At 51.6% G+C, this 23431-nt stretch overlaps 1 protein-coding gene across 3 annotated transcripts in view; it reads right to left on the reverse strand.

Annotated features, from left to right (window-relative positions):
- Window positions 1-237: 237 nt before the first annotated feature.
- Rarg (retinoic acid receptor gamma) overlaps window positions 238-23431 on the reverse strand; it is a 31330-nt gene continuing 8136 nt past the window's right edge. For 2 of the 3 annotated variants that reach the window (XM_090326385.1, XM_090326380.1), the window contains exons 3-10: window positions 20780-21105; window positions 9103-9251; window positions 8742-8883; window positions 7981-8141; window positions 7627-7803; window positions 6504-6708; window positions 5893-6051; window positions 238-1497 (exon numbers count right to left, since the gene is read on the reverse strand). In XM_090326385.1, the coding sequence (XP_090182511.1) occupies window positions 1298-1497; window positions 5893-6051; window positions 6504-6708; window positions 7627-7803; window positions 7981-8141; window positions 8742-8883; window positions 9103-9251; window positions 20780-20963 (1377 nt within the window). In that variant the 5' untranslated portion in view covers window positions 20964-21105 and the 3' untranslated portion in view covers window positions 238-1297. Of the gene's footprint in view, window positions 1498-5892; window positions 6052-6503; window positions 6709-7626; window positions 7804-7980; window positions 8142-8741; window positions 8884-9102; window positions 9252-13621; window positions 13902-20779; window positions 21106-23431 lie in introns of those variants that run through there. The other variant, XM_090326376.1, reaches the window with a different exon arrangement.

Genomic DNA, 23431 nt, shown 5'->3' on the forward strand with positions numbered 1-23431 from the left:
GCTTTGAACTACTGCAGTCGTTCAGATCTCAGCCTTCCGAGTAATTAAACATACAGGTATGAACCACGAGTACCCAGCTTCATCTTCATCTTTTTCTCACTGCCCTTTTAAGAAAAGTGCCAAGTCCAGTGGATTTAGAAAGTTTCCCTCCTCCACCCTTCCCAGCTTCTCTCTAGGTCAGCTGGTCACTTCCCCTACTCCACAAAGAGCCATGTCCGTGAGTTTCCATCTCTTTATTTTGCAAAAATAGAAAACTCAGCAATATGCGATACAGCGGGGTGGAGGGGAGATGTAAACAGAGGGGCGGGGACAGCACCCTGACCCCCCAGAGAAAAAGGGGAGCCGGCAGGAATCTTATTTGGCAGCTAAATACAAACTGGAGATTGGAGGAAGAAGGGAGGGATCACAGAGGCCCTGGGCTCCCCCTCCCAAGACCCCTGGCCGAAGGGGTCATTCCAGGGTGTAAACAAAAGCTAATAAATAAATAGAGGCTTCCTCTGGGTCAGGGTGGGATCAGCTAAGCAGCATCTCCCCTCCCTGGGCCAAGCTGCTGGGGACGGGCAGAGGGTCGAGGGTAGAAGGCACTAGGAGGATGGAATCCCTGCCCCTCTGTAGTGTAGGAGGGTCCCTGCCCAATGGCTGAGATGGGGAGGCAGGAAGACCCCAAGGCACAAGACAGAGCTGAGGGAGGGGCTTGTAATAGAGGACACAGGGGTGAAGAATGAACTTGTATCACTTTACCCTCAGACCTCCCACCCCCGAAATGCAAGTCCCAGCCTGCCCCACCCCCCACAACACCACCACCTGGCACATGGACAAGACACAGAAGGCAGTGTGTATGGGCAGGTGCATTGCACAGCATCACGCACCAAGGCAAGAGAGTGGGCTCAGCCTTCTCCAAGGGCCTGCCCTTTTGGTCTCTAGTGTTCCTGGTGGCTCTCAGTGGCCCAAGCACCTGACAGAGAAAGGGGCTGTGGGATGGCAGGGACTTCCTCCTGCCATGGGGAGCCTAGGACATGGTATCTGATGGGGGCAGTGCTGAGATTAGAGTCCAGACCCAGGCTCACCCTTCCACCCTCTCTCCTGGTGGGAGCAGGACAAGCTCCCAGGACTGGAGAGGGAGCCAGCTAGAATGGGGCAGGGATGAGCACAAAGGCATCCCTGGAAACTTTGGCAAAAAAAACAAGGAGCTCACTGAAGGGTGGGGAGAGGGCAGAGCAGGTCCTCTCCCAGTCACTGGCAGTGTCTGAGAGATGGTCAGTCTGCTGCCTGGAGCCCAACCCCACAGAGGGGGAGGTCAGGGGCCCTGGTCAGGTTGGGGACTTTGGTCCCCTTTGCCCTGGTTCCCAGGAGCTTCATCCTCGCTGGAGGCCTTGGGATTGGAACCAGGCTGCGAAGAGTCGTCCTCAAACATTTCAGGGTTCTCCAGCATCTCTCGGATCAGCGGGGGCATCGGACCTGGAATCTCCATCTTCAGGGTAATGGCCCTTTCTGCTCCTACAATACGAAAGCAAAAAAGCTTAGGAGGCAGAGGCCTGTGACGTGCAAGGCCATCTTCCTAACGTTACTCAGATCCACTGCTTGTGATTATTCCTAGGGGCCTCCAACACAGGTCTGCTGTCCCTCTGTCCCCAGCTCATCCTCTTCCTACCTCCTCCCAGGTGCCATTTTTCCATCCTGGGACCTCTCCCTGGTCTTCACTGCCAACTGTGCTGCCTGTTTGTTCATAAGAACCTGTTCTTAAGAACCATACTTCAGTGCCTTACATCTGTAATCCTTGCTACTCAGAAGGCTGAAATCTGAGGATCACAGTTCAAAGCCACTCTGGGCAGGAAAGTCCGTGAGACTTTTATTTCCAATTAAACACCAAAAAAACAGAAGTAGAACTGTAGCATAAAGCCAGGTGCGATGGCTCTCACCTGTAATCCTAGCTACTCAGGAGGCTGAGATCTGAGGATCAAGGTTCAAAGGCAGCCTTGGCACTAAAGAAAGTGAGACTTTTTTTTTTTTTTTTTTTTTTGCCAGTCCTGGGCTTGAGCTCAGGGCCTGAGCACTGTCCTTGGACTTTCTCAAGGCTAGAGCTCTACCACTTGAGCCTCAGCACCACTTCCGGATTTTTTTTTATTATGTATGTGGTACCAAAGAATCGAACCCAGGCCTTCATGCATGCTAGGCAAGCACTCTACCACTAGGCCAAACTCACGGTCCAAGGATGTGAGACTCTTATCTCAAATTAATCACTAGAAAATGGAAAGTGGGGCTGTGGCTCAAGGGGTAGGGTGGTAGCCTAGAGCTGAAGAGGTCAGAAACAGTACCCCGGCCCAGAATTCAAGCCCCAGGATCGACCAAAAAAAAAAAAAACACTGTAGCATAAGTGACAGAGAACTAGCCTTGAGCATAAAGGCTTAGGAACAGTGCTCAAGCTGGCTCCCATAGCTGGCACGAACACACACACATACACACACCACAAAGGACACTACCCAACTTCTAGCCCCACTGTCCAGGAGCCCCACTCCCTAGGGTTCACAGTTAGCCGGCTGTTCCTACATCTGTGTTTTGTAGTTGTTGTTTGTTTGTTTTTGCCAGTCCCAGAGCTTGAACTCAGGGTCTGAGCACTGTCCTTGGGTTTTCTCAAGGCTAGAGCTCTACCACTTGAGCCACAGCATCACTTCTGGCTTTTTGTATGTATGTGGTACCAAGGAATTGAACCCGGGTCTTCGTGCATTTTAGGCAAGCACTCTACCACTAGAACAAAGTCCTGGCCCCCTACCCTGTTTTTGTTGTTGTTGCTTTATGCCAGTACTGGTACTTGAATTCAAGGTCTTTCGCTTGGCTTTTTCCTAGAATAGCTGGCACTCTACTACTTGAGCCACACCACTTCTAGCTTCCTGTTGCTTAACTGAAGGTAAGAGTTTAGTAGATTTGTCTTCCTGGGCTGGCTCTAAACCTCAATTCTTAGATCTCAGCCTCCTGCATAACTAGAACTTTGGCACCAACACCAGGTTTAGTACAGCTTTTCTTTTTTATTTTTCTTTTTCCTTTTTTATTGTATTTTATTGTCGGGGTAACATCTAGAGGGGTTACTGTTAATTCGTCTGGTAGTGAGTACATAACTCTTTTTCTTTTCTGGTGACAGTACTAGAGCTTGAACTCAGGGCCTGGGTACCATCCCTTAGCTTTTTCACTCAAAGAGGGCACTTTACCACTTAAGCCACAGTTCCATTTCCAGCCTTCCAGTGGTTAATTGAAAATAAGAGTCTCCCAAACTTCCCTGCTCAGCCAAATTTTGATCTCGGCCTCCTGAGTAACTAAGATTATAGCATCAAGCTTTGGTCCAGCATTTGCTGATTAATTGGAGATAATACCTCATGGACTGTCCTGCCTGGCTGGCTTTAACCTACAATCTTCAGGTCTCAGTCTCTAGAGTAGCTAGGATTACAGGTATGACTCAACACCACCCAGATTCCTCAGCCTACTCTTCATAGCATTTGTGACAGCTAATTGCCAAACACTATGTTCCAGGCATCCTTCGAATTCATCATTGCCCAACAGAACTTTCTGTGGTGACAGAAATATTCTCCTTGGGTTTGGAATGTGGATTAGTGGTAGAACGCTTCCCTGGCATGCATGAAACCCTGGGTTCAATTCCTCAGTACCACATACACAGAAAAAGTTGAAAGTGGTGCTCTGACTAAAATGGCAGAGAGCTGGAGGAGGAGGAGGAGGAAGAGGAAGAGGAGGAAGATGAGGGGGAAAGAAAAAGACAGAGACAGAGAAAGAGAGAGACAGAAACAGAGACAGAGGAAGAAGGGAAGAAGGAGAGGGAGGGAGGTAGGAAAGGAGGGAGGGAAGGAAGGAAGGAAGGAAAGAAGGAAGGTCCTTCTCGCCCAATATAATAGTCACTATAGTAGCCACATGTAGCTACTGAGAGCTCCCAGTAGACTTGCTGTCCCTGTCTTTAGCTCATCTCTTCTCTAGTGACTGCTGCAACCACAGAACTTTGTGAAGCCAGAGATCAAACCCTTCCCCATACTAAGCTAGTACTCTACCACTGAGGTACATCCTAGTCCCTAGAACTGATTTTTACTTTTGCCAGTCCTGGAGCTTGAACTTGGCCTGGGCACTGTCCTTGGGATTTCTCAAGGCTAACATGCTCATTTGAGCCATAGCACCACTTTCAGCTTTTTCTATGTATGTGGTACTGAGGAATCAAACCCAGGTCTTGGTGCATGCTAGGCAAGCACTCTACCACTAGACCAAACTCCTGGACCTCTCTGAGCCGTCTCTCTCTCTCTCTCTCTCTCTCTCTCTCTCTCTCTCTCTCTCTCTCTCTCTCTCTCTCTCTTTTCTTTCTCTCTCTCCCTCCCCCCCCCTCTCTTTCTTTTTTCTTTGGTTGTTCTTGGTCGTGGGGCTTGGACTTTGGGCCTGGGCACTGTCCCTGAGCTCTTCAGCTCAAGGCTACCACCCTACCCCTGGAGCCACAGCCCCACTTCCTACCTTCTTTAGTGCCCAGGCTGGCTTTGAACCGAGATCCTCAGATCTCAACCTCCTGAGTAGCTAGGATTACAGGCATGAGTCATTCCGCCTTGCCCCTCACTGAGCTTTTTCAAAGCTCCATTTCTGGCTTTTCGGTAGCTATTTGAAAATAGCTGGGCTGGCTTTGAACTGTGATCCTCAGATTTCAGCCTTCTGAATACCTAGGAGTACAGATAAGCCACTAGCACTTGGCTAGAACTGAATTTTTTTTCTTTTTTTTTTTTTTGCCAGTCCTAGACTTGGGCTCAGGGCCTGAGCACTGTCCTTGGACTTTCTCAAGGCTAGAGCTCTACCACTTGAGCCTCAGCATCACTTCTGGCTTTTTTCTATGTATGTGGTACCGAGGAATCGAACCCCAGTCTTTGTGCATGCTAGGCAAGCACTCTATCACTAACCAGGTCAAACTCTCGTCCTAGAACTAAATTTTTAATTAGCACTTCTAATAGTATTACACATGACCCCAGTCTTCAAAACAAGCTTGTGTAGAATGGTTAAGTACAACTAAAGCTTCTGCAGAAAATGAAGTACACATCGTAATGGAGGCCTGGAACATAGTTCAATGTGCAGTACTTGTCTAGAACATGGAAAGCCCTGAGTTTCATCTCCTGTATTTGCAAAAAAAAAAGCCAAGTGTTGGTGGCTCTCACTTATAATCCTGGCTACTCAGGAGGCTGAGATCTGAGGATTGTGGTTCAAAGCCAGACTGGGCACTTAAGTCTGTGAGATTCTTCTCTCCAAGTAACCACTAGAAAAGCATAAGTGGCGCTGTGGCTCCAGGGATAGTGCAGAAGCCTTGAGCTGAAGAGCTCAGGGGCAGTGCCCAGGCCCAGAGTTCAAGCCCCATGACCCACCAAAAAAAAAAAAAAAAAAAAACCCTCAGGGAAAGCTGAGTGCCAGTAGCTCACATATGCAATCCTAGCAATTTGGGAGGCTGAGATCTGAGGATCATGGTTCAAAGCTAGCCTAGTTAAGAAAGTCTGTGAGACTCTTACCCCCAATTAACCACCAGAAAACCTAAAGTGGAACTTCAGCTCAAAGTGCTAGAGTGATAGCCTTGAGTGACAGACACTCAGAGACAGCACCCAGGCCCTGAATTTAAAACCCACAACTAACAGCAACAATAACAACAAAAGCTCAGGGACAGTGCCCAGGCAATGAGTTCAATCCTCAGACCAACACACAACACATACACACACAAATACACACATGCACCCGTGTGCCAAAAAAATTTTCAGTCAAGCTAGGACTCTATGTGGGTCACCTGGTTCTTAATCACTGAGTTCTTGTCTCTGCCTGTCCACCTGCGTGTGACCTGTGGCTCTGGGAAGACACAGAGAAGGCTCATTGATGACTAACCCTTGGTGCTGATGCCCCGAAGGTCAGTGATTTTCATAAGCATCCTTGGGAACATGTAGGGTTGGTTGGGCCGCCGGCGCCGGGCGTATAGCCTCAGGGCTTCCAACAGTGGCTCCTGCAGCTTGTCTACCTTTTCAGGTTCTTCCAGGTCCATGCGGTCTACACAAACACAGTTGAATGAGAGGGGGGAAGAAGAAAAGAGCAGGGGACAGAACAGGTGCTGATCCTCAACAAGCCCTACAGTATGGCCCAAACTATCCCACCAGTTCCTCCCCTAGGGTCTTGAGCTCTACCAAGTTATTTCCGCTCCTCAAAGACATGTACCTCTCTCATTTCACAGGAAGCTTTCTCTGGTAAATCATGCCTGATTGGGAACTTATCAGAACCATTATCTTGCTGGGGTCTCCCCAAAATGCCTCCAGCTCTATTCCCTGCCTTTTTGTTCCATGTTTTAGTCTTCCTGGAAGACTAGGGGATGTGAGAGGTCTGTAACTGGGACAGATACAATAATTCTAAGGAAGGAGACCACAACCAAGGTCTGCAGCCTCACCCTAGAACAGATGTGAAGAATAGAAAGGAACCCATTTAGACACCAGGGGGCGCCCCCACACCTCCACAGATGAGACAGATGGCACTGAGTAGCCCAGTCTCTGTGTCATCCATCTCCAGTGGCAGGAGCTGCCCAGCAAAGGCAAAGACAAGGTCTGTGAGGGGCCCAAAGCCAGCATTGTGCATCTGTGTCCGGTTCAGGGTCAGTCCATCGGAGAAGGTCATGGTGTCCTGCTCTGGAGTGTACCTTGTGCAGATCCGAAGCATCTGGAAGTTGGAGTAGGAGGAGGTTAGTGCTGTCTCTAGGAATGGGGACTCTGAAGGAGAGGGGAAAAGAGGGAATGAATAGAAATGAGGTTAGAAGGCCAGGTGCCAGTGGCTCACATCTGTAATCCTAGTTGCTCAGGAGGCTGAGATCTGAGGATTGTGGTTCAAAGCCAGCCCAGGCACAAAAGGACCTGAGACTCTTATCTCCAATTAACCACCAGAAAGCCAGAAGTGGTGCTGTGGTTCAAGGGGTACAGTGGTAGCCTTGAGCTGAAGGACTCAGGGACTGAGCCCAGGCCCAGAGTTCAAGCCCCACACCGACACACACACACACACACACACACACACACACACACACACACACACACACACACACACACACACAGAGTTTAGATCCATAGTAAGTGCAACCTGAAACATGCATGGGAAGGAAGACAGAGAGATAGAAGAGCTGAGGCTTAGGGAAGGAAGAACCTTAGAAATCCTAGGGGATTAAATGGCAACTCCTTTGTACAACCACTTGAAAACAGTATTAATAAAAAAAAAAGATTAAATAAAGGAATCCTAGGGGACCTCTGGGGAATCCCAGATGGCAGATTAGGAAATCTTTTAGTGGATCAAGGAACTATCTTTCCCTTTCGAGGGGGTGAGGGAGGGGAGGCTGGTTTGATCTCAGGACCTGGGCACGATCCCTTAGCTGTTTTGCTCAGTTAGTGTTCTATCACTTGAGCCATGGTGTTACTTAGGGCTTTTTGTTGATTGAGATATGAGTCTCACAGACTTTCCTGCTTTAAACATCAGTCCTCAGATCTCAACTTCCTGAGTAGCTAGGATTATAGGCATAAGCCAGCAGCACCCAGCATGTTGGGAATTTCTTGTGAAAGTCAGGCTGGGACAGGCCCCACAGGTCTAACTTACTAGGATATCCAGGCAGGCAGCCTTGAGCAGAGTGATCTGATCAGCAATGCTGAGTCCTGTAAAGCCAGGTAACCGCTTGGCGAACTCCACGATCTTGATGATGCACTTGGTGGCCAGCTCACTGAACTTGTCCCAGAGCCCCAGATCCAGCTGTACCCGGTGGTCTGCACTGGAGTTCTGCAGCAGTAGAGGGAGGTTAGCATGTGAGCAAAGGCGACCCCTCACCCAGTGGGAAGATAGCGCCCCACTGCAGGCTGCCATTCTCCTAGTCTTCAGTACCCTTACCCATTTTTCTGAGGCACCCTTCATGGGGGCAGGGGGGGGAAGGTATGGAAACCTCTGCCCACATCTCACCGTGGTATACTTGCCCAGCTGGCACAGTGAGGGGAATGTCTCTTGATGAGCCTTGCTGACCTTGGTGATGAGCTCTTCTAACTGGGGGCTCAGCTCATAGCTGTCTGGTGACCCTTCTTCCTTTACCTCTTTCTTCTTCTTGTTCCGGTCATTTCGCACCGCTAGAATGGAAGCACAAGGAAAAGGTTAGTATCTTCAGAGCTTTCCTTTGGATGTGCTTTCTAACGTAATGTGCTCAGTTCTTATTATGAGTATCTATTCCTTTATTAGTGCCTCAGTTTCCCTACCTCCTCCATTAGTTCCTATTCCCAGGATGGCTTTCCCTAGCCCCACCCAGAGCCTGTAGACCAAGCTCTCTCCTCAGGCCATTCGGCTCCATTCTGCCCTTCCGGTCACCCTGCAGGAGCTAGGGAGGGGGGGAGCAGGATATGCAGGCAGGATATCCACTTATAGCCTTGGCAGCACAATGGGGGGTGTGTGAAAAGGAGGGGCCACCCCAGAGCCATCTCAGGCTCCTCTTGGGAACTGGGAGAAGAAACTGGCATGTTCAACCTTCTTCTTCACAAGACAGGGGAATCATGAAACCCTAAAATCACCATGCATCCATTCAGAAGAGTTAGCAAGAGAGAAGAATGGGAAAAAATCATCAAATAGGACTAGTGTGAGAGGAGGGTAGGGGTCTGAGAAGTGGTATAGCTGAAGGGAAGAGAGGCAACAGGTTAGGACCGAAGTGTCCTGCCAACCCAGCGACACAAGCCTACCTTCCTTGGACATGCCTACTTCAAAGCACTTTTGTAGCCGGCAGTACTGACAGCGATTCCTGGTGACCTTGTTGATGATGCAGTTTTTGTCACGGTGACATGTGTACACCATGTTCTTCTGGATGCTTCGTCGGAAGAAGCCCTGGAATGAGGAGTGTCCCTGAATCAGGATGCTAGGAATACCAGCATCTCATAGGCCTTGCAAGTGGCCCCAAGCCTGACCCAATCTATTAACCATCTGTGTGCAAAAGCAGCCCCTCACCTCACTTGCTCCACTTCTACAGAGCACCTGTGTTTCTGGTTGTTTATCTCACCCAGATAAGCATGGATCCCCAATCCACCTATGCCACCACGTACATACCTTGCAGCCTTCACAGGAGCTGACTCCGTAGTGGTAGCCAGAGGATTTGTCGTTACACACGAAGCATGGCTTGTAGACTCGAGGAGGTGGTGGGGGCGAGGGCGAGCTGGGCACCATTTCCTCTGAACTAGTGCTTTGTGTCTCTACCGCTGGAAGGGGGAAGGGAGAAGAAACAGTTACATGGGGATGAGGAGATGCCAAGTCTCCTCATCACATGCCTCGTACGTCCACTTTTCTGGCCTGTTAGTGAACGCCATACCCACCACAGTGCACAGCCTCCAAGAAATCCCTTGACAGCTGCTGTTAACTGCAGACCATCCTCAGCCTCGACCCTCACATCTCCAGCCTCCCACCTCCTTCAGCTTCAGGGGAGGGGTGGGTGTGGCTAGGGCCATTACAGGACACCTGCAGCTGGCACCTGGCTGAATGACCTGGGAGATTCAGTAGCTGAGGGTTATCTCTCTGAAGTAATATAGGCCAGATAATCCTCCATCTTTTCCTTTTCAAACCATCTCTCAACCAACCACCCAAGTCCTTTTGCTCTAGACACCACTGGACCACTAAGGCAGGTGGTAGAGCATACACTAACTTTAAGTTAGAAGATAAGCAACAATCAGGGAAACATCCTAGGTTCAGTGCTGGTTCACTCTCAGCTGATGGTGGGACCAAGGTACTCAGGTCCTCTGACAAGACCTAAGTGTCCAGGAAGGAGAGGAGCTGAGAAGGGGAGACAGGTGTTTACTCAGATTCCCAGGTCTAGGAGCTACTGAGTGTGTAGCAAAGCTGAGAGTCAGGTAACAGTGGGTAAACAGAACTGCTGAGGGACCTATCCCCACCTCCCGGTAAGCCTTGTCCTCTCTGAACTGCCTCTGGAAATGTTCACTCACAGCTCACAAAGGTCCTAACCTAGGCTTAGAGTAAGGGGAAGACCACACTCTCTTCAGAGCGGCTTTGGAGCAAATCCTGTGTGTGTGTATGGCTGATGTTCAGAGGCTCAGGACATTTGTAAATATTTCAATCTGTAGGACTCGTTGCCTAGATCTGGAGGGCCCAAGTTATTCTGAGGACTCCTGAAGATCCTCCTTCAGGACTGTCCCACAAACCCTCATGAATGCCTTCTTCCTCCTGCTTTGGCAGACCACCTGGTCACAAGTCTGCCCTAACATTGCCAGAGGACAGTAGAATAGCCCACAAGCAGGGGTTCCCAGCACATAAGAGGGAAGCCCTCCCTATCCCTAACACTCATGGGCAATTAGCATAAGAATCGTGGTGGGGTGAGATTCCCCGAAGAAAGGAGTGAAGCGGGGAGTCATCTATTGAAGACTAGTGGGGGTGGGGGAGCACGGGAGGGACTGGTGCTGAGAATGTGAGAAGGGCTGGAATGCCTTTCAGGCCCTCTCCTCCCTCTTCAGGCCCATCCTGGGGTCCTGTCCACAGGCTTCTGTGTGGGGTGGTGCTCTCTGCGGCGCTGACGCCCTCCCTGCCCGCAGAACGCTGCCTCATTTCCTCTCTTACGCAAGAGCTTGGGTGCGGTCAGACTGGCATGGGGCAGCACCAGCCAATTATAAGATTGGGGGCCCCAGAGAGACAGGCCTGGGGGCAGCTTTTCCCATCTAAGTGGCACTGTCACCCATTCTCAACATCCCTATGACACACCTACCTTCCAGGCCCTGAACCCTAAAATGTAGTCTCAGAGGTCACTTTGCATGTGGCGGGACCAAGAAAGCTAACAGGCTCTGTTCTTTAGAATGGGATCCTCCTCCCCAGCTGAGCCCTCTCCATGGGGGATGCTGCTCCTGGGGCTAAGCAGGGGCCCCTGTTGAGGAACAGGGGGGTGGGCTCTGGGTTTTTCTCCTTTTAAAGCCCAAATTGCTGAAATTGAGGAAATTCCTGGCCAGGCTGAGCGGAGCTTCAAACAAACTCTTTATAACCGGCTGTAAACGCTCCCAGCTGCAAGACCCAGAGCTGAGCCGCCTGGACTCACAACCTAGCACACACCTCCTCAAAGACACACAGGCTCCCAGGCCAAAAACACATGGACACAAAAGCAGGCATCTTAACAGTGGGTTCCCCTAACTCTAAGCATGATCCTGGCACAGAAACTCACACAGAGCGTTGAAGCACACTCCCTCCAGCCACATCAGAGGTGGATGACAAGTCACAAAGCTGATACAAACACTCACTACTAGGTTACACCTTTACAAGCCAACAGCTCTGCCACCAAGCACCTCGGCCTGCCAGCACAGCACCATGACACCAAAGCTTCCAATTGTGCCCAAGCATGCCAACCTGCCTTCCCCTCTAAACCACTTTCTTTCTTTTTTCTTTTTCTTCTTTTACTTTTTTTGCCAGCCCTGGGACTTGAACTCAGAGCCTCAGCACTGTCCCTGAACCTCTTTGTGCTCAAGACTCTACCCCTTTTTGGGCCAAGAGTTTGGCCTGGAGGTAGAGTGCTTGCCTAGCATGAATGAAGACTCGGGTTCAATTCCTCAGTACCACATACATAGAAAAAAGCTGGAAGTGGTGCTGAGGCTCAAGTGGTAGAGCTCTAGCCTTGAGAAAGTCCAAGGACAGTGTTCAGGCCCTGAGCTCAAGCCTAGGACTGGCAAAAAAAAAAAAAAAAAAAAGACTCTAACACTTGAGCCACAATGCCATTTCCATCTTTACTGAGTACTTTATTGGAGGTAAGGGTCTCACAGGAACTTTTCTGCCCTGGCTGGCTTTGAACCTAATCCTCAGATCTCAGCCTCTTGAGTAGCTGGGATTATAGGCAAGAGCCACCAATGCCTGACTTCTAAACCCTCTCTCTAAAAGATGAGATGGACAGAAGGCAGGCCTGAAGCTGACTTTGTGGGCCTACTAGGACCTTAGAGGTCAGAATTATTCAGTTTTGCAAATTGAAATGCAAAAACATCCTGCCAGTCAAGTCCAAGGGGCTGCTCGGGATATGATAAGGACAGGATGCCTGCCAACCCTCAAAACCCCCAAATTCTTTCCACTCTCCCCCCGCCATGCCAACTCTCTGTTCTACTGGGTGATGAAAAGGAAGAATTCACAAGAATTTGGTGCAAAGCAAAGTTCCATGTCTTCTTCACCCCTGAAATGGCACATTTTAGTTCTTGCCCCACCCCACACCAAAGTCGATCTCCTGTTTGCCACCTCCCTCCTCCAGTCTCCCAGTTGTTAAATCCGAGCGGCTCTGCCCTGGAACCAAAAGACTTAAAAAGAAAAAAATTTTAAAAAAAATCCGAACTTGTAAACAGCGCAGTGGAGTGCCAAGGAGAGAGGCGCGTTGGCGGGGGCTGGGTGACCCGGCGTGCACACTCCCCCAGCGCCCGCCGCCCCGCCCGCTGCCCGCCCCTTCCCAGCGTGCCCCCAAGCCCGGTGTCCCCCTCCCCCGCGCCGTCCGCACCCGGGCTGCGAGCGCAGTCCCGGCCCAGAGTAAATTTGGGAGGGGGGGGGGGTGTTCCAGGCTCCTCTCCCAGCCCCTCCCCACACCCTACCCCCGCCAGCCACTGCGGCCCAGGCTTCAAAGCTGCCTCTCATCTGGACTTCATTTTTACTGCTCTCAGTCCCCAGCTTTTTTATTACCGCTTTGGAAAGGGGTTCCAGGGCCCCAGGCCTGGCATCTTCCATTTCACACAGGGTGTGTGTGGGGGGGAGGAAGATGTCTATTTGGGGACCTCATAGTCATCTGCCCAGAGCCGCTGTCACTTTGAAGCCACCCCACCACCATCACCAACAACGTAGGTTTAAAGTTTTCGCTTCCTGTTAAAGTTGGGTGTTGGAACCATAGAAAGTCATCATTCAATACAACCGAATACGCGTTTCCAAACACTGCTTTTTATAAACGCGGGTGGAGGCAGGCCTTCGTCCCCTCCCTCTTCTGTGTGGGGGAGACCCCTGGCTCGCAGCACACAGGATGCGCCCCTGAGCCCTACCCTTTCCAAAGCCGCCCCCACGGCCACGCAGGGGCGCACGCCCTCCACGCCCCACGCCGCAAACACCCCCATTCCCAGCCACGAGGATCTGCCAACGCAGGTCGGGGCGGCCGTGCGCCGAGACCCTCCACCCCACACCCACACACCCAAGCAAGGCGCTGCACACGCCAGGGTTCACACTCTGCAAATACTCTGTACACTTCCAACTTCCCACAAGGACTTTACAAACGCCAGGACCTACGGTCCGGGGTGCACTATTTTCCCGGGTCCTGGGAGCTGAGGGTACAAACGACCGACACACAACTCGGTCTCTTCCCAATCCCCAGGAACTCTGGAATGGCATCAACCACAGATCCCGGCTTAAACACCCACCACGGAAACCACACTCACTCCAAACACTACGGCACACACGCAAAGGAGACTCCGAGGCCCCCACGTTTAAAGGGCCAGTACCTCACATAGAAATGGACCCAGAATCCCCACTTGCAACCCCAGTCCCAACCTTTACACAGGAAGAAGGGTGAGCCTCCGGCCCTTTCCTGCACCCGACACCTCATACCTGGGAACGAATTACCTACATTGCAGACTGGCGGGTTGTGGCCAGGCAAAAGTCTCAAGTCCGGCGAAACAGGAGCTGCCTGTGGCTCTGCGCAGCAAGCCGGCCCCGGGCCCGGCGGCTCCGTACAGCCGTCGCGGACCCGGGACAAACGATTCCATGCAGTCGTACATCGCGACCCGATTTGGAGGAAAGCTGGGTGCTAGAACACCGAGGACCCGCAGCCCATTCCCCCTCCTCCCCCCGCGGCGCCCCGCTCCTGGAGGGGGGAGGGGGAGGGCTAGCATAGGGCGCTCAGCTGCATGGGGGGTAAGGGGTGGGCGGGGAAGAAGGGGATCCCCAGCAAGGGAATAGGACTGGGCGGAGCGCAAAGCCCAGGCTCCAGCTTCTGCCTCCGTCCAGCTCACTCTGGGGCGCCCAGGCAGCTAGCACTGGGAAGACCTTTTGTAAAAGCAAAGCCTGGAGGGTTAGGGGTGGGGCTTGAGGAGCGAAGGGGGCCGGGCACGGAGAGGAGCAGAGCTGGGAGTGGAACGCAACATACACAAACGTCCTCTCGCTGCGTGAGGGGTGCGCGCCTGTTTAGACCTACATCGGTGCATACATTTATCTTGGCATGCACTAGACATTTGCAAATATGCATTGGTGTACACGAACCTCTGCACGCACATAATTCATAAGTGTACACAGTTGTGCAAATACACACCTGGTTCGGGGAAAATGTTTGCAAGGATTCTCTTCCCCACAGTCTTAGGAAGCTTTAGCGCGCCATTCGCACTTCGTCGCGTGCCCAAATCGGGGTATGTGTTGGGGTGGGGGGAAGAGTGGAGGAACCAAAGCACACGCATTTCCTTACATAGTTTCCCCCCTCCCTCCCCTCCTTCCTTTCTTTCTCCTGCAAGTCAATACAGGTCCTAAGTGTTAAGGATGGCTACGGAGAGGGGGACCGTGGAGCTCTCCCGCGCGCCGCAGCAGTTCTAACACAGCCAAAGGACCAGCGCTCGCTCCCACCCACTCCCCCCACACCTCTTCATTCCCAGACCTTGGCTCCTCCCTCTGCGCGCCCGCGCGCGCTCGCTTCCGCGCTTAGCTGCACATTCCTGCGGCTCGGCGCGCGCGCGGCCTCCTCCTTCCTTCCCGTCCTCCCCACCCCCGGTCCCAGGGCCGGAGCGCGCTCCCGCGGTGAACTCTCCGGGAACCCCCCTCGGGGCGGGTGGCCGGGCGCGCTCACCTCCTCCTGACCCGGCCCCGCCCCGCCCCGCCCAGGCCGTCGCCAGCGCTGCAGCGGAGTTCCTCCCCCCCCCCCCCTTTCCCGACCGCCCTCTCCGCGCTGCGGAGCCTCTGCCCCTCCAAGCCCGGCCTGTCCTTCCTCCCGGGCGTCCCGGGCAGCCTCTCTCCAAGTCCCAGAAGTCTCATCCCGCCACTGACACTCCCTAGGCGCCACCACTAACCCCTCTCAACGCCCGCTCCTCTAACCCAGCTTCTCCTAGACAGCACAAAACGACCCCCAACTATGCTTAGAGTGCCAAGTACTGTCGCAGACAAAACTATCCCCCTCCCCCGTGAATGCCAACTCCTCCCGCCAAGTGCTCCCCACCCCCGGGCAGCATCTGCGCTGGTGGCCGTCAACAGTTTGTGCCCATCCCCACACACACCCTAGGAAACAACTGCCCCCTCCTCCCTTTCAGTGCCACACAAAATGCCCTCCAGAGCTCCCAGGATCGCCTGGCTGTTCCCTTTGGTTGCCCCTTCCGGCACTAGGCGCCCTTGCCCGGCAGAGGAGGGGGCGAAGGGGCGGGGACTGGCCACGTCAGTGTGCCCTCGCCGGGCTCAGCGGACAGCACGGCGGCGGCGACTCCCGGAAACCGCCCCCTCCCCCGCGCCCCGCCCGCCGGCCGCCCGGCGGGCCGGCCCAGCCGGCTCTGTCAGCGCCGCTCAAACGGGGAGCGCCCGGGAGCGGGAGCAGCGCCCGGCCCGACCCCTTCCCCCGCCAGGCGGCTGCGGCTGGGCCAGGGCGGGGCACGCGTTTCTAAGAATCTCTTGTACGGGGTGGGGGGGAGCGCACTGGGGTGCTACGGGAGTGGGGCGCCTGTTGGAAGAATAAAGAACAGGAAGGGGTGCCAGAGTAGGCAGGGAAGGAGGAGGGGCCCGGGTGGCTGCCAGGACCGGGTGGGGGGGGTACGCTAGCCCGGGAAAGAGGGCCAGAATTGCAGATGGGGGGCTGGGACGGCTAAGCTAACTAGGTGTGGGGTGGGGGGGCTTGAAGCAGGGATGAAGAAGAAAGTCACGCTGGCACGCTTTTTCCAACCCAATGCAACCTCCTGCCTCAAGCTTCAGCCCCAAATACCCCATCTCTGGATCCAGGTCCCTAAAAAAAACAGGGGGAAAGGTTTCTGATTGGAATTTGGCCAGGGACAAAAAATTAAGTGCAAAATGGGAAGTACCCCTAAAATAAGGGGAGACGAGAACCCTGATTAGTCAACCTCAAGCTGACAGTGTCTTTCCCGCCCCCCCTTCCCCCTCTGAAATCTGAAAGGTCCCAATTAAGCCAGGCCTGCCTGGTTGGTAATTAGAACCAGAAGTGGCCAGGCCACAAGGAGGGGGCTGGGAGGAGGGCACAGGAGGAGTAGGGGGAGGGCTCCAGGAAGCCAGGAGTCCTCAATAGCCCCCCTTTCTCTTCACCAGATGCACCCCACTCATCACCCCATCTGTATGTGCATGCAGGGCTTTCAGGGAGAAGGGGGCCTTAGGTATCCAACCTACCCTTACAATCAACTCCAATCCCCTACTCTACACAGACTTAGAATAGCCTTGGGTAGAAGTTAAGATGGGGGTAATCTAGTGCCCCCTCTTTTCCCCAAAGTCCCCCCCAGCCCTTATTGCAGCAATTAGACCCATTAGCCTTCTAGCATTTCATGGGAACCAGATGTTCCCAGCCAGCCTGGTGGGAGTATGAGGGGGGGCTGCTGCCTGACTCACCCCCTTCCTTGTGATCCCCATCACCAGGGTACACACATCCCCTCCCAGCCAGAGCCCCCCAAAGGCATGGCCTAGAAGCAAAAATGATTTTACCCTTCCCCCACTGATGAAGCCATTAGCACTCAGGCCCTAGAGGGGTCAACCCTTAGAGCTCTGCCACCCTGGTGAGGATGAATTTGGCCAGAATTTGGAGTGGGGGGGGGGAAGAGTTGGACAGCTAACTGCTTATACATCTCTCCTCCTTCCCCCTACTCCTGCCACCTTCTGGATGAGGATAGAGGATAACTAGCTCTGAATTCCTCGTGCTAAATTCTCCCTTTCCTTCCAAAACCACCCTCAAAAAAAACTAAAGAATGGGCATTTCAAAGTGAAGCAGGCCCCGCCCAAGAGGGTAAGTTCTAACTGAGGCGTCCTACCTGAAGGCCAATGGGAGGGATTTGGGGAGAAAGAAGGGGCAACAGCAAAGTGGGGAGGGGGGATAGGGAGGTGTGAATAAGGGACAAGGCCCAAAGCTGAGATGTAAAGCTTTGGGCAGGATGGGGGCTGGGACCCGGTAGGGGGCCAAGAGGGGGGGTGCAGCCTGGGCCCCAGCAGCGGCGGCTCGCCCAACTCCCCCCGCCAGAGAGGTTTCCTGTTGCAATCAAAGCCCCGTTTGTGTCGGCCTGGAGCTGGAGCCGGAGCCCGGAGGAGGAGAGACCAAGAGGGGAGGGGAAAGAGGCAGTTACTGGAGTTTTTTTTCCTACTGGAGGCCTCACTGCAGCCTGCTTAGAGCAAACCGGGCTCTGAGACTGCACCTTTCCACCCATGGAGCTGCTTTGCTACTTGCTTAGGTCTAGGAGTCTTTCTTCAGTGTCTTTTAAGTAGGATTCCTTTTCTACCTGTGCCAGCCTGTGCTCAATTTCCCCAAGTGATTTGGTGTGATGAAGTCTGGTCTTTTTAATCCCAAGGACACTGGCTGTAAGACCAAGACAACTGTCACCAGACTTGAAGGACAAATGGGGCCTGGTTTCAGCACAATCACTTTATCTTCTCAAGAGAGAAAGAAGGTTTGCCTTCCCTCCCAGCACCCTTTATTCCCTGTAGTCTTGAAAAAAAAAAAAAAAAACGGACCAGGAGTTTGGCCTAGTGGTTAAAGTGCTTGCCTAGCATGCATGAAGACCAGGGTTCGATTCCTTGGTCCCACATATATAGAAAAAGCCGGAAGTGGTGCTGAGGCTCAAGTGGTAGAGCTCTAGCCTTGAGAAAGTCCAAGGACAGTGCTCAGGCCCTGAGCTCAAGCCCAGGACTGGCAAAAAAAAAAAAAAGACATATGAAAGGGTATCAATGTATGTGAATTAATGCACCTTCTATCTGGCAAATATCATGTAACCCTTCTATTAATTACAATAAAACATATATGAAAAAAAACTACACAGTACATTGATGTTCACAAAAAGAGATACTAAGAACACCAGGGTTTTCATGCACATGCATGTAGCTGCTCAAGCTGGTGCGCATGCGTGCACACACCCCTCTATTTTCCACACACACACAGGCCTGTGCTTGCCTGGCTCAGCAGTACCTGCTCCCTTCACCTTTCCCCTCCTCCACCACCAGGTTCTGAGATGACTGCCTCACCAACTGAGGCCCCTGGAGAGCCCTAAGAGGTGGAGCAACCCTCTTCTCAACAAGGTTGTCATCCCCAAGGTTCCAGGGACCGTTCAATAAAATCCAAGAGCAAGCCCCAGGGACAAGTTCTAGGCACCTTCCTGGAGCACCCTCTTTCATCCTAGAGATCCTGGGATTTTATCCTAGCAAGATTGTGCCATCTGTAGAATAAGATAGAGGGTGATGAGGAAGGCACAGTTTCAAGGCAAGCAATGGTGATACGTTCCAATTTAGGCTTTTAATCTCTTGCTATCAGATAATCTTTGCCAAAAAGGGATAGTAAGTGAGAGATGAGATGGCACCCTCACCCTGGCTGGGTACCCCTCTCTCCCTATCAGGTTTTCCAGACTCCAGGATCCCTTCCTCTTCTCTACCACCAGGTGCTGCATGCCCCACCCCCATGCAAGCTGTCAGAACCCAAGCCTTCACCCTATCCCCACCCCACCTGCCACTGCCCTGCCCAGACCTGTCCCTCCATGCAGGCCGCACCCTCTCCAGCTCACAGCCCTAGTTCTGGCTTCTCCTTAGGATTTCTCCTTTCAGCTCCCTTCCTTCAGGACTGCCTTTGTGGATGGAGCTCAGCAAGGTGCCTTCCCTTCCCTTGACCTCACTTTGAACCCTGACCTTGCTCTCATCCTAAAATCCAAGAGAACATCACTAGAGCCAGTCCAGGTCTCTCAGCATTCACTCTACTAGCATTTTTTTTTGTCCCAGAATTTAGGAAAATCAAATCCTAAAAGCTTTAAGTTGTACGATTCTCTGCAAGAACTGTGGGAACAGGGGGGACTTATTCCCACTCTTCTGGCCCCCAGGACAGATTCATGGGGGTGAAAATGAGGTAGGGGGAATCCCAGCTTTGAGTTTCTAAAAAGGGGGCTTTGTGCTCTCTCATTCACCTGCATGCCACTCAATAATCCTTGTTGGAACTCAGACATGCCATTGGCAGGCCTTGCCAAACACCAGACGCACCATCAGAGGTCCTATTAAATACCTTCTCACTCTTCACACTGACTCTTTGTTACATACACTGAGATTCTGTATGTAAGCATTTCAGGAAGAAGCTGTGCACATATAATTACATATGGATCGGGAACACACACAGATGCACACACCTTTTCCACTTGAACACACTGTTTCCAGCAGAGCTGCCAGCCCGATTTAGTCACCACTTACATCCACAACCCCTCTGAGTGCCCCTCCTGAAGGCAGGAGCCCTTCGCTTCTATCCCTGCCTCCAAGTTTGTGTGGCGGTATAAGGAATGAGTTTTTATCTTTTTGTCTGAGTCTCTGTCTCTTTCTCCCCTCCAGTTACTTCTTTTTCTCTTCAGTTGCGATTTCTTCAATAGTTTACGTGGGGCATTAGCCCCCATTCCCCAGTCTCCAGGTTATGGCCAGTACTGGAGAGACAGCAACCAAGTTGGTAGAGAAGGGTCTCACACAGAGGAGAGAAGGTCTAAGCCTTGGCTGCTGTCAGCACTCAAAGGCTTAACCCAAAGAGGGCAAGCCAGGAAGACAAGTAGGGATCTGCACAGCATGTGGGCATTATGCCAGAGCTGGAGGCAGGGGAGGAGTCCAGAAACATGTGGCTGGAGAAGATACTTATGGAACACATTTGCATTTCTCTGGATTACTTCAGGTACAAGAGTCACCCACCTTTGCAGCTATTCCCATCTGCCCTGTAGACCCAAGAAAGGTAGTCTGCTAACTCCACATATCTTTGAGCCTGGCATGTTTCCCTCTTTTTTTTTTTTTTTTTAAACCAGTCCTGGGCTTGAGCTCAGGGTCTGAGCACTGTCCTTGGACTTTCCCAAGGCTGGAGCTCTACCACTTGAGCCTCAGCACCATTTCTGGCTTTTTTCTGTGTATGAGGAATCGAACCCAGATTTTCGTGCATGCTAGGCAAGCACTCTACCACTAGGCTAAACTAATTTTTGCAGCCTTACATCCACCTTGACTCTAGATCACAGAGCCAGCTGACTGGCCTCTACAGCTCATCTTCCCAGATCAGCTTCCACCACAACCCAGCTGCCAGGTAGGTAGGTAGTATCCTGGGACAGGACCAGACCACACAAAGGTACGAGTTGGCTGATTTAAGAGGTATTTTTCGTGTTTTTTTTTTTTTTTGCCAGCCCTATGGCTTGAACTCAGGGCCTGGGCACTGTCCTTAGGCTTTTTCAAGGCTAGCACGCTACCACTTGAGCCAGAGCACCACTTCCAGCTTTTTCTGTGTAGGTGGTACAATGGAATTGAACCCAGGGCTTCGTGCATGCTAGGCAAGCACTGTACCACTAGGCCATGCTCCTGGCCCCCAGAGGTTCTTCTCTATCGCCCAATTTTAGGCTATTATTTATTTCCCCATCCTATTGAAGCAGGTCCACACTCAGCACCTCCTTTCTCCCACCACAACCACTCTCCACCACTCTTCATTGCTTCCTTAGACCAAACTCCCATCCCTTATTTATCTTCTTAACTAGGGTACCAATTTTCTATCTCATTCACCCTCCAAATACCCTCCTACTTCCATTTGCCCTCATCCCCCAAAATCCCTGAGACTCACACAGAGAAGCCATCTCCTTGGGTAGATCAGGCTGGCCCAGGCCCCGGAAGCTAGGGCTCAGCATCTCGAATGGTGGAGACCCCCTGAGTGTTCCTGGGAAGGCAAATGGGAAGCCTGCCCCTGGGTAGCCAGATCCAGGACCCAGGGCACCGGGTGCAAAGAGTCGCTCCTTATTGGTGGCCATGGCAGCTGCGGTGTGGCAGTCTCCTGGAGTCTGCAGTGGGCGGGGGTGGTCTTCAGCCACAGCCCCCGCCCATGCCCACTGCCCTGGCCTGGGAGGCTCCGTGCCCACCCTGCCTGGCCTGCCAACTGGGCCTCCGATGGTCCTAGAGTAAAAGAAAGGAAAAAGAGACACTTAAGAATGACCACACTAAAGCCAAGCAATCCTAGAATTCAGGAGGCTGAGAATGGAGAATCACAGTTCCAAGCCAGGAAGGTAAGGAAAATGCATGAAACTCTGATCTCCAATTCACCACCAGAAAACAGGAAGTGGGGCTATGGCTCAAAGTGTTAGAGTGCTAGTTTTAAATGAAAAAAGCTCAGGATATTGCCTAAGCCCTGAGTTCAAGCCCCACCACCAACAAATATATATATATATATATATATATATATATATATATATATATATATGGGGGCCGGTGGCTCACACCTGTAATTCCAGCTACTCAGGAGGTTGAAATCTGAGGTTCAAAGCCAACCCCGGCACAAAAGTCCACAAAACTCTTATCTTCAATGAGCCACCAGAAAACTGGAAGCATCACTGTGGCTCAAGGCAGTAGAGCGGTAGAAGTGTCACTGTGGCTTAAGCTGGTAGAGCGGTACAGTGCCCAGGCCAAATTCAAGCCCCATGACCAACAAAGAAGAAGAGGAAGAAAGAAAGATTACACTGAAGCCCTAAACTCCCTACCTGATCCTCCCCTAGGTGAGTCTATACTGCCCTGGCTCTGGCCTCTGCCATGTGGTACAGCTGAGTATGAAAAACTTTCCAGATTAACTCCAGGAAAGGGTAAACTGAGGTTCCCAAGTGAATGCTGGTGTGAGAGCTTCTGGTTCAAAAGACTCCCAGAATTTGTAAAGTGTCCAACTGACCTAGATATTTGCTTTCTTCTTTCTTTTCTCTCTCCCTCCCTCCCTCCCTCCCTCTCCCCCCTCTCTCTCTCTCCCTCCCTCCCTCTCCCTCCCTCCCTCCCTCCTCCTCTCTCTCTCTCCCTCCCTCTCCCTCCCTCCCCCTCCCTCTCTCTCTTTATTTTTGGCCAGTCCTGGAGCTGGAACTCAGGAACTCAGGGTCTGGGCACTGTCCTTGGGCTTTCTCAAGGTTAGCGCTCTACCACTCCAGCCACAGCATCACTTCTGGCATTTTCTGTGTATGTGGTAACAAGGAATCAAATCTGTGGCTTCGTGCATGCTAGGTAAGCACTCTACCACTAAGCTAAACTCTTGGCCCTCTTTCTTTTCTTCCTCTTTCTTTCTTTTTTCCTTCTTTCCTTCTTCCTTCCTTCTTTTTTTCTTCCTTTCTTTCTCTCAAGCTGAGGGCCCTCAGGAACACTGCCATTTAAGCTACCCATCCCAGCCCCAACTGAGCTAGAGATTTAATGCTCACATCAATCCTGTGACATAGACATTATGATTCCCATTCTGCCAATGAGGAAACAAATTTAGTGACTAGCTTTAGATCACAAAGTAATTAAGTGGTTGAGCCAAGTTTCACATTCTCACATGGGAGTTGAAACTCAGGGATAGAGTCCTTGCCTAACAAGTATAAGGCCTTCGGTTCAATCCCAGCACCAAAGTAAAATAAAATGAAACTCCTGAAAGTGATGTTGTAGCTCAAATGGTAGAGTCCTAGCCTTGAGCTGAAGAGAGCTCACAGACAGTGCCCAGGCCCAGAGTTCAAGCCCCACAACCAAAAACAAAACAAAACGAACCCCAAAGGGGTGTGGGGGGAGGGTAATGGGTACCAAGACATATGAAAGGGTATCAATGTAAGTGAATTAATGCACCTTCTATCTGGCAAATATCATGTAACCCTTTTATTAATTACAATAAAAATATATTAAAAAAAAGAACCCCAAAACCTCCCTACTACTCTAGAGACAGCAATATATGCTGTAACTTCGGGCTAGAACTCTCTGGAGGGGTATATGCTACAGTGGTAAGGAACATTCTGGAATTAGACTGCCTGAATTGACATTCCTACCACTTCCTTACTGTAGAACTCTGGGTGGAACTACTTTATCTCTCTGTACCTCCTATCTTCATTTACTACCTGAAAAGAATAGAATCCAGGGCCGGGAGTTTGGCCTAGTGGTTAAGGTGCTTGCCTAGCATGCATGAAGACCCGGGTTTGATTCCTTGGTACCACATACATAGAAAAAAGCCGGAAGTGATGCTGAGGCTCAAGTGGTAGAGCTCTAGCCTTGAGAAAGTCCAAGGACAGTGCTCAGGCCCTGAGCTCAAGCCCAGGACTGGCAAAAAAAAAAAAAAAAGAATAGAATCCACTGCGTGAGGACTCTATTACTTAACATGTAAAGAATGATTAGAATAAAGTAGGACACATGTTAAATACTATGCAAATATCTCATTTCATTTCTCTTTGTATGTTGTCTTCCTCCATATTTCTCTTTTCATTACATTTCTTCTGTTTCTTCTTCC

Source organism: Megascapheus bottae, chromosome 2 (assembly GCF_031878675.1).
Source record: "Megascapheus bottae isolate mThoBot1 chromosome 2, mThoBot2.hap1, whole genome shotgun sequence".
Lineage (NCBI taxonomy): Eukaryota > Metazoa > Chordata > Mammalia > Rodentia > Geomyidae > Megascapheus > Megascapheus bottae.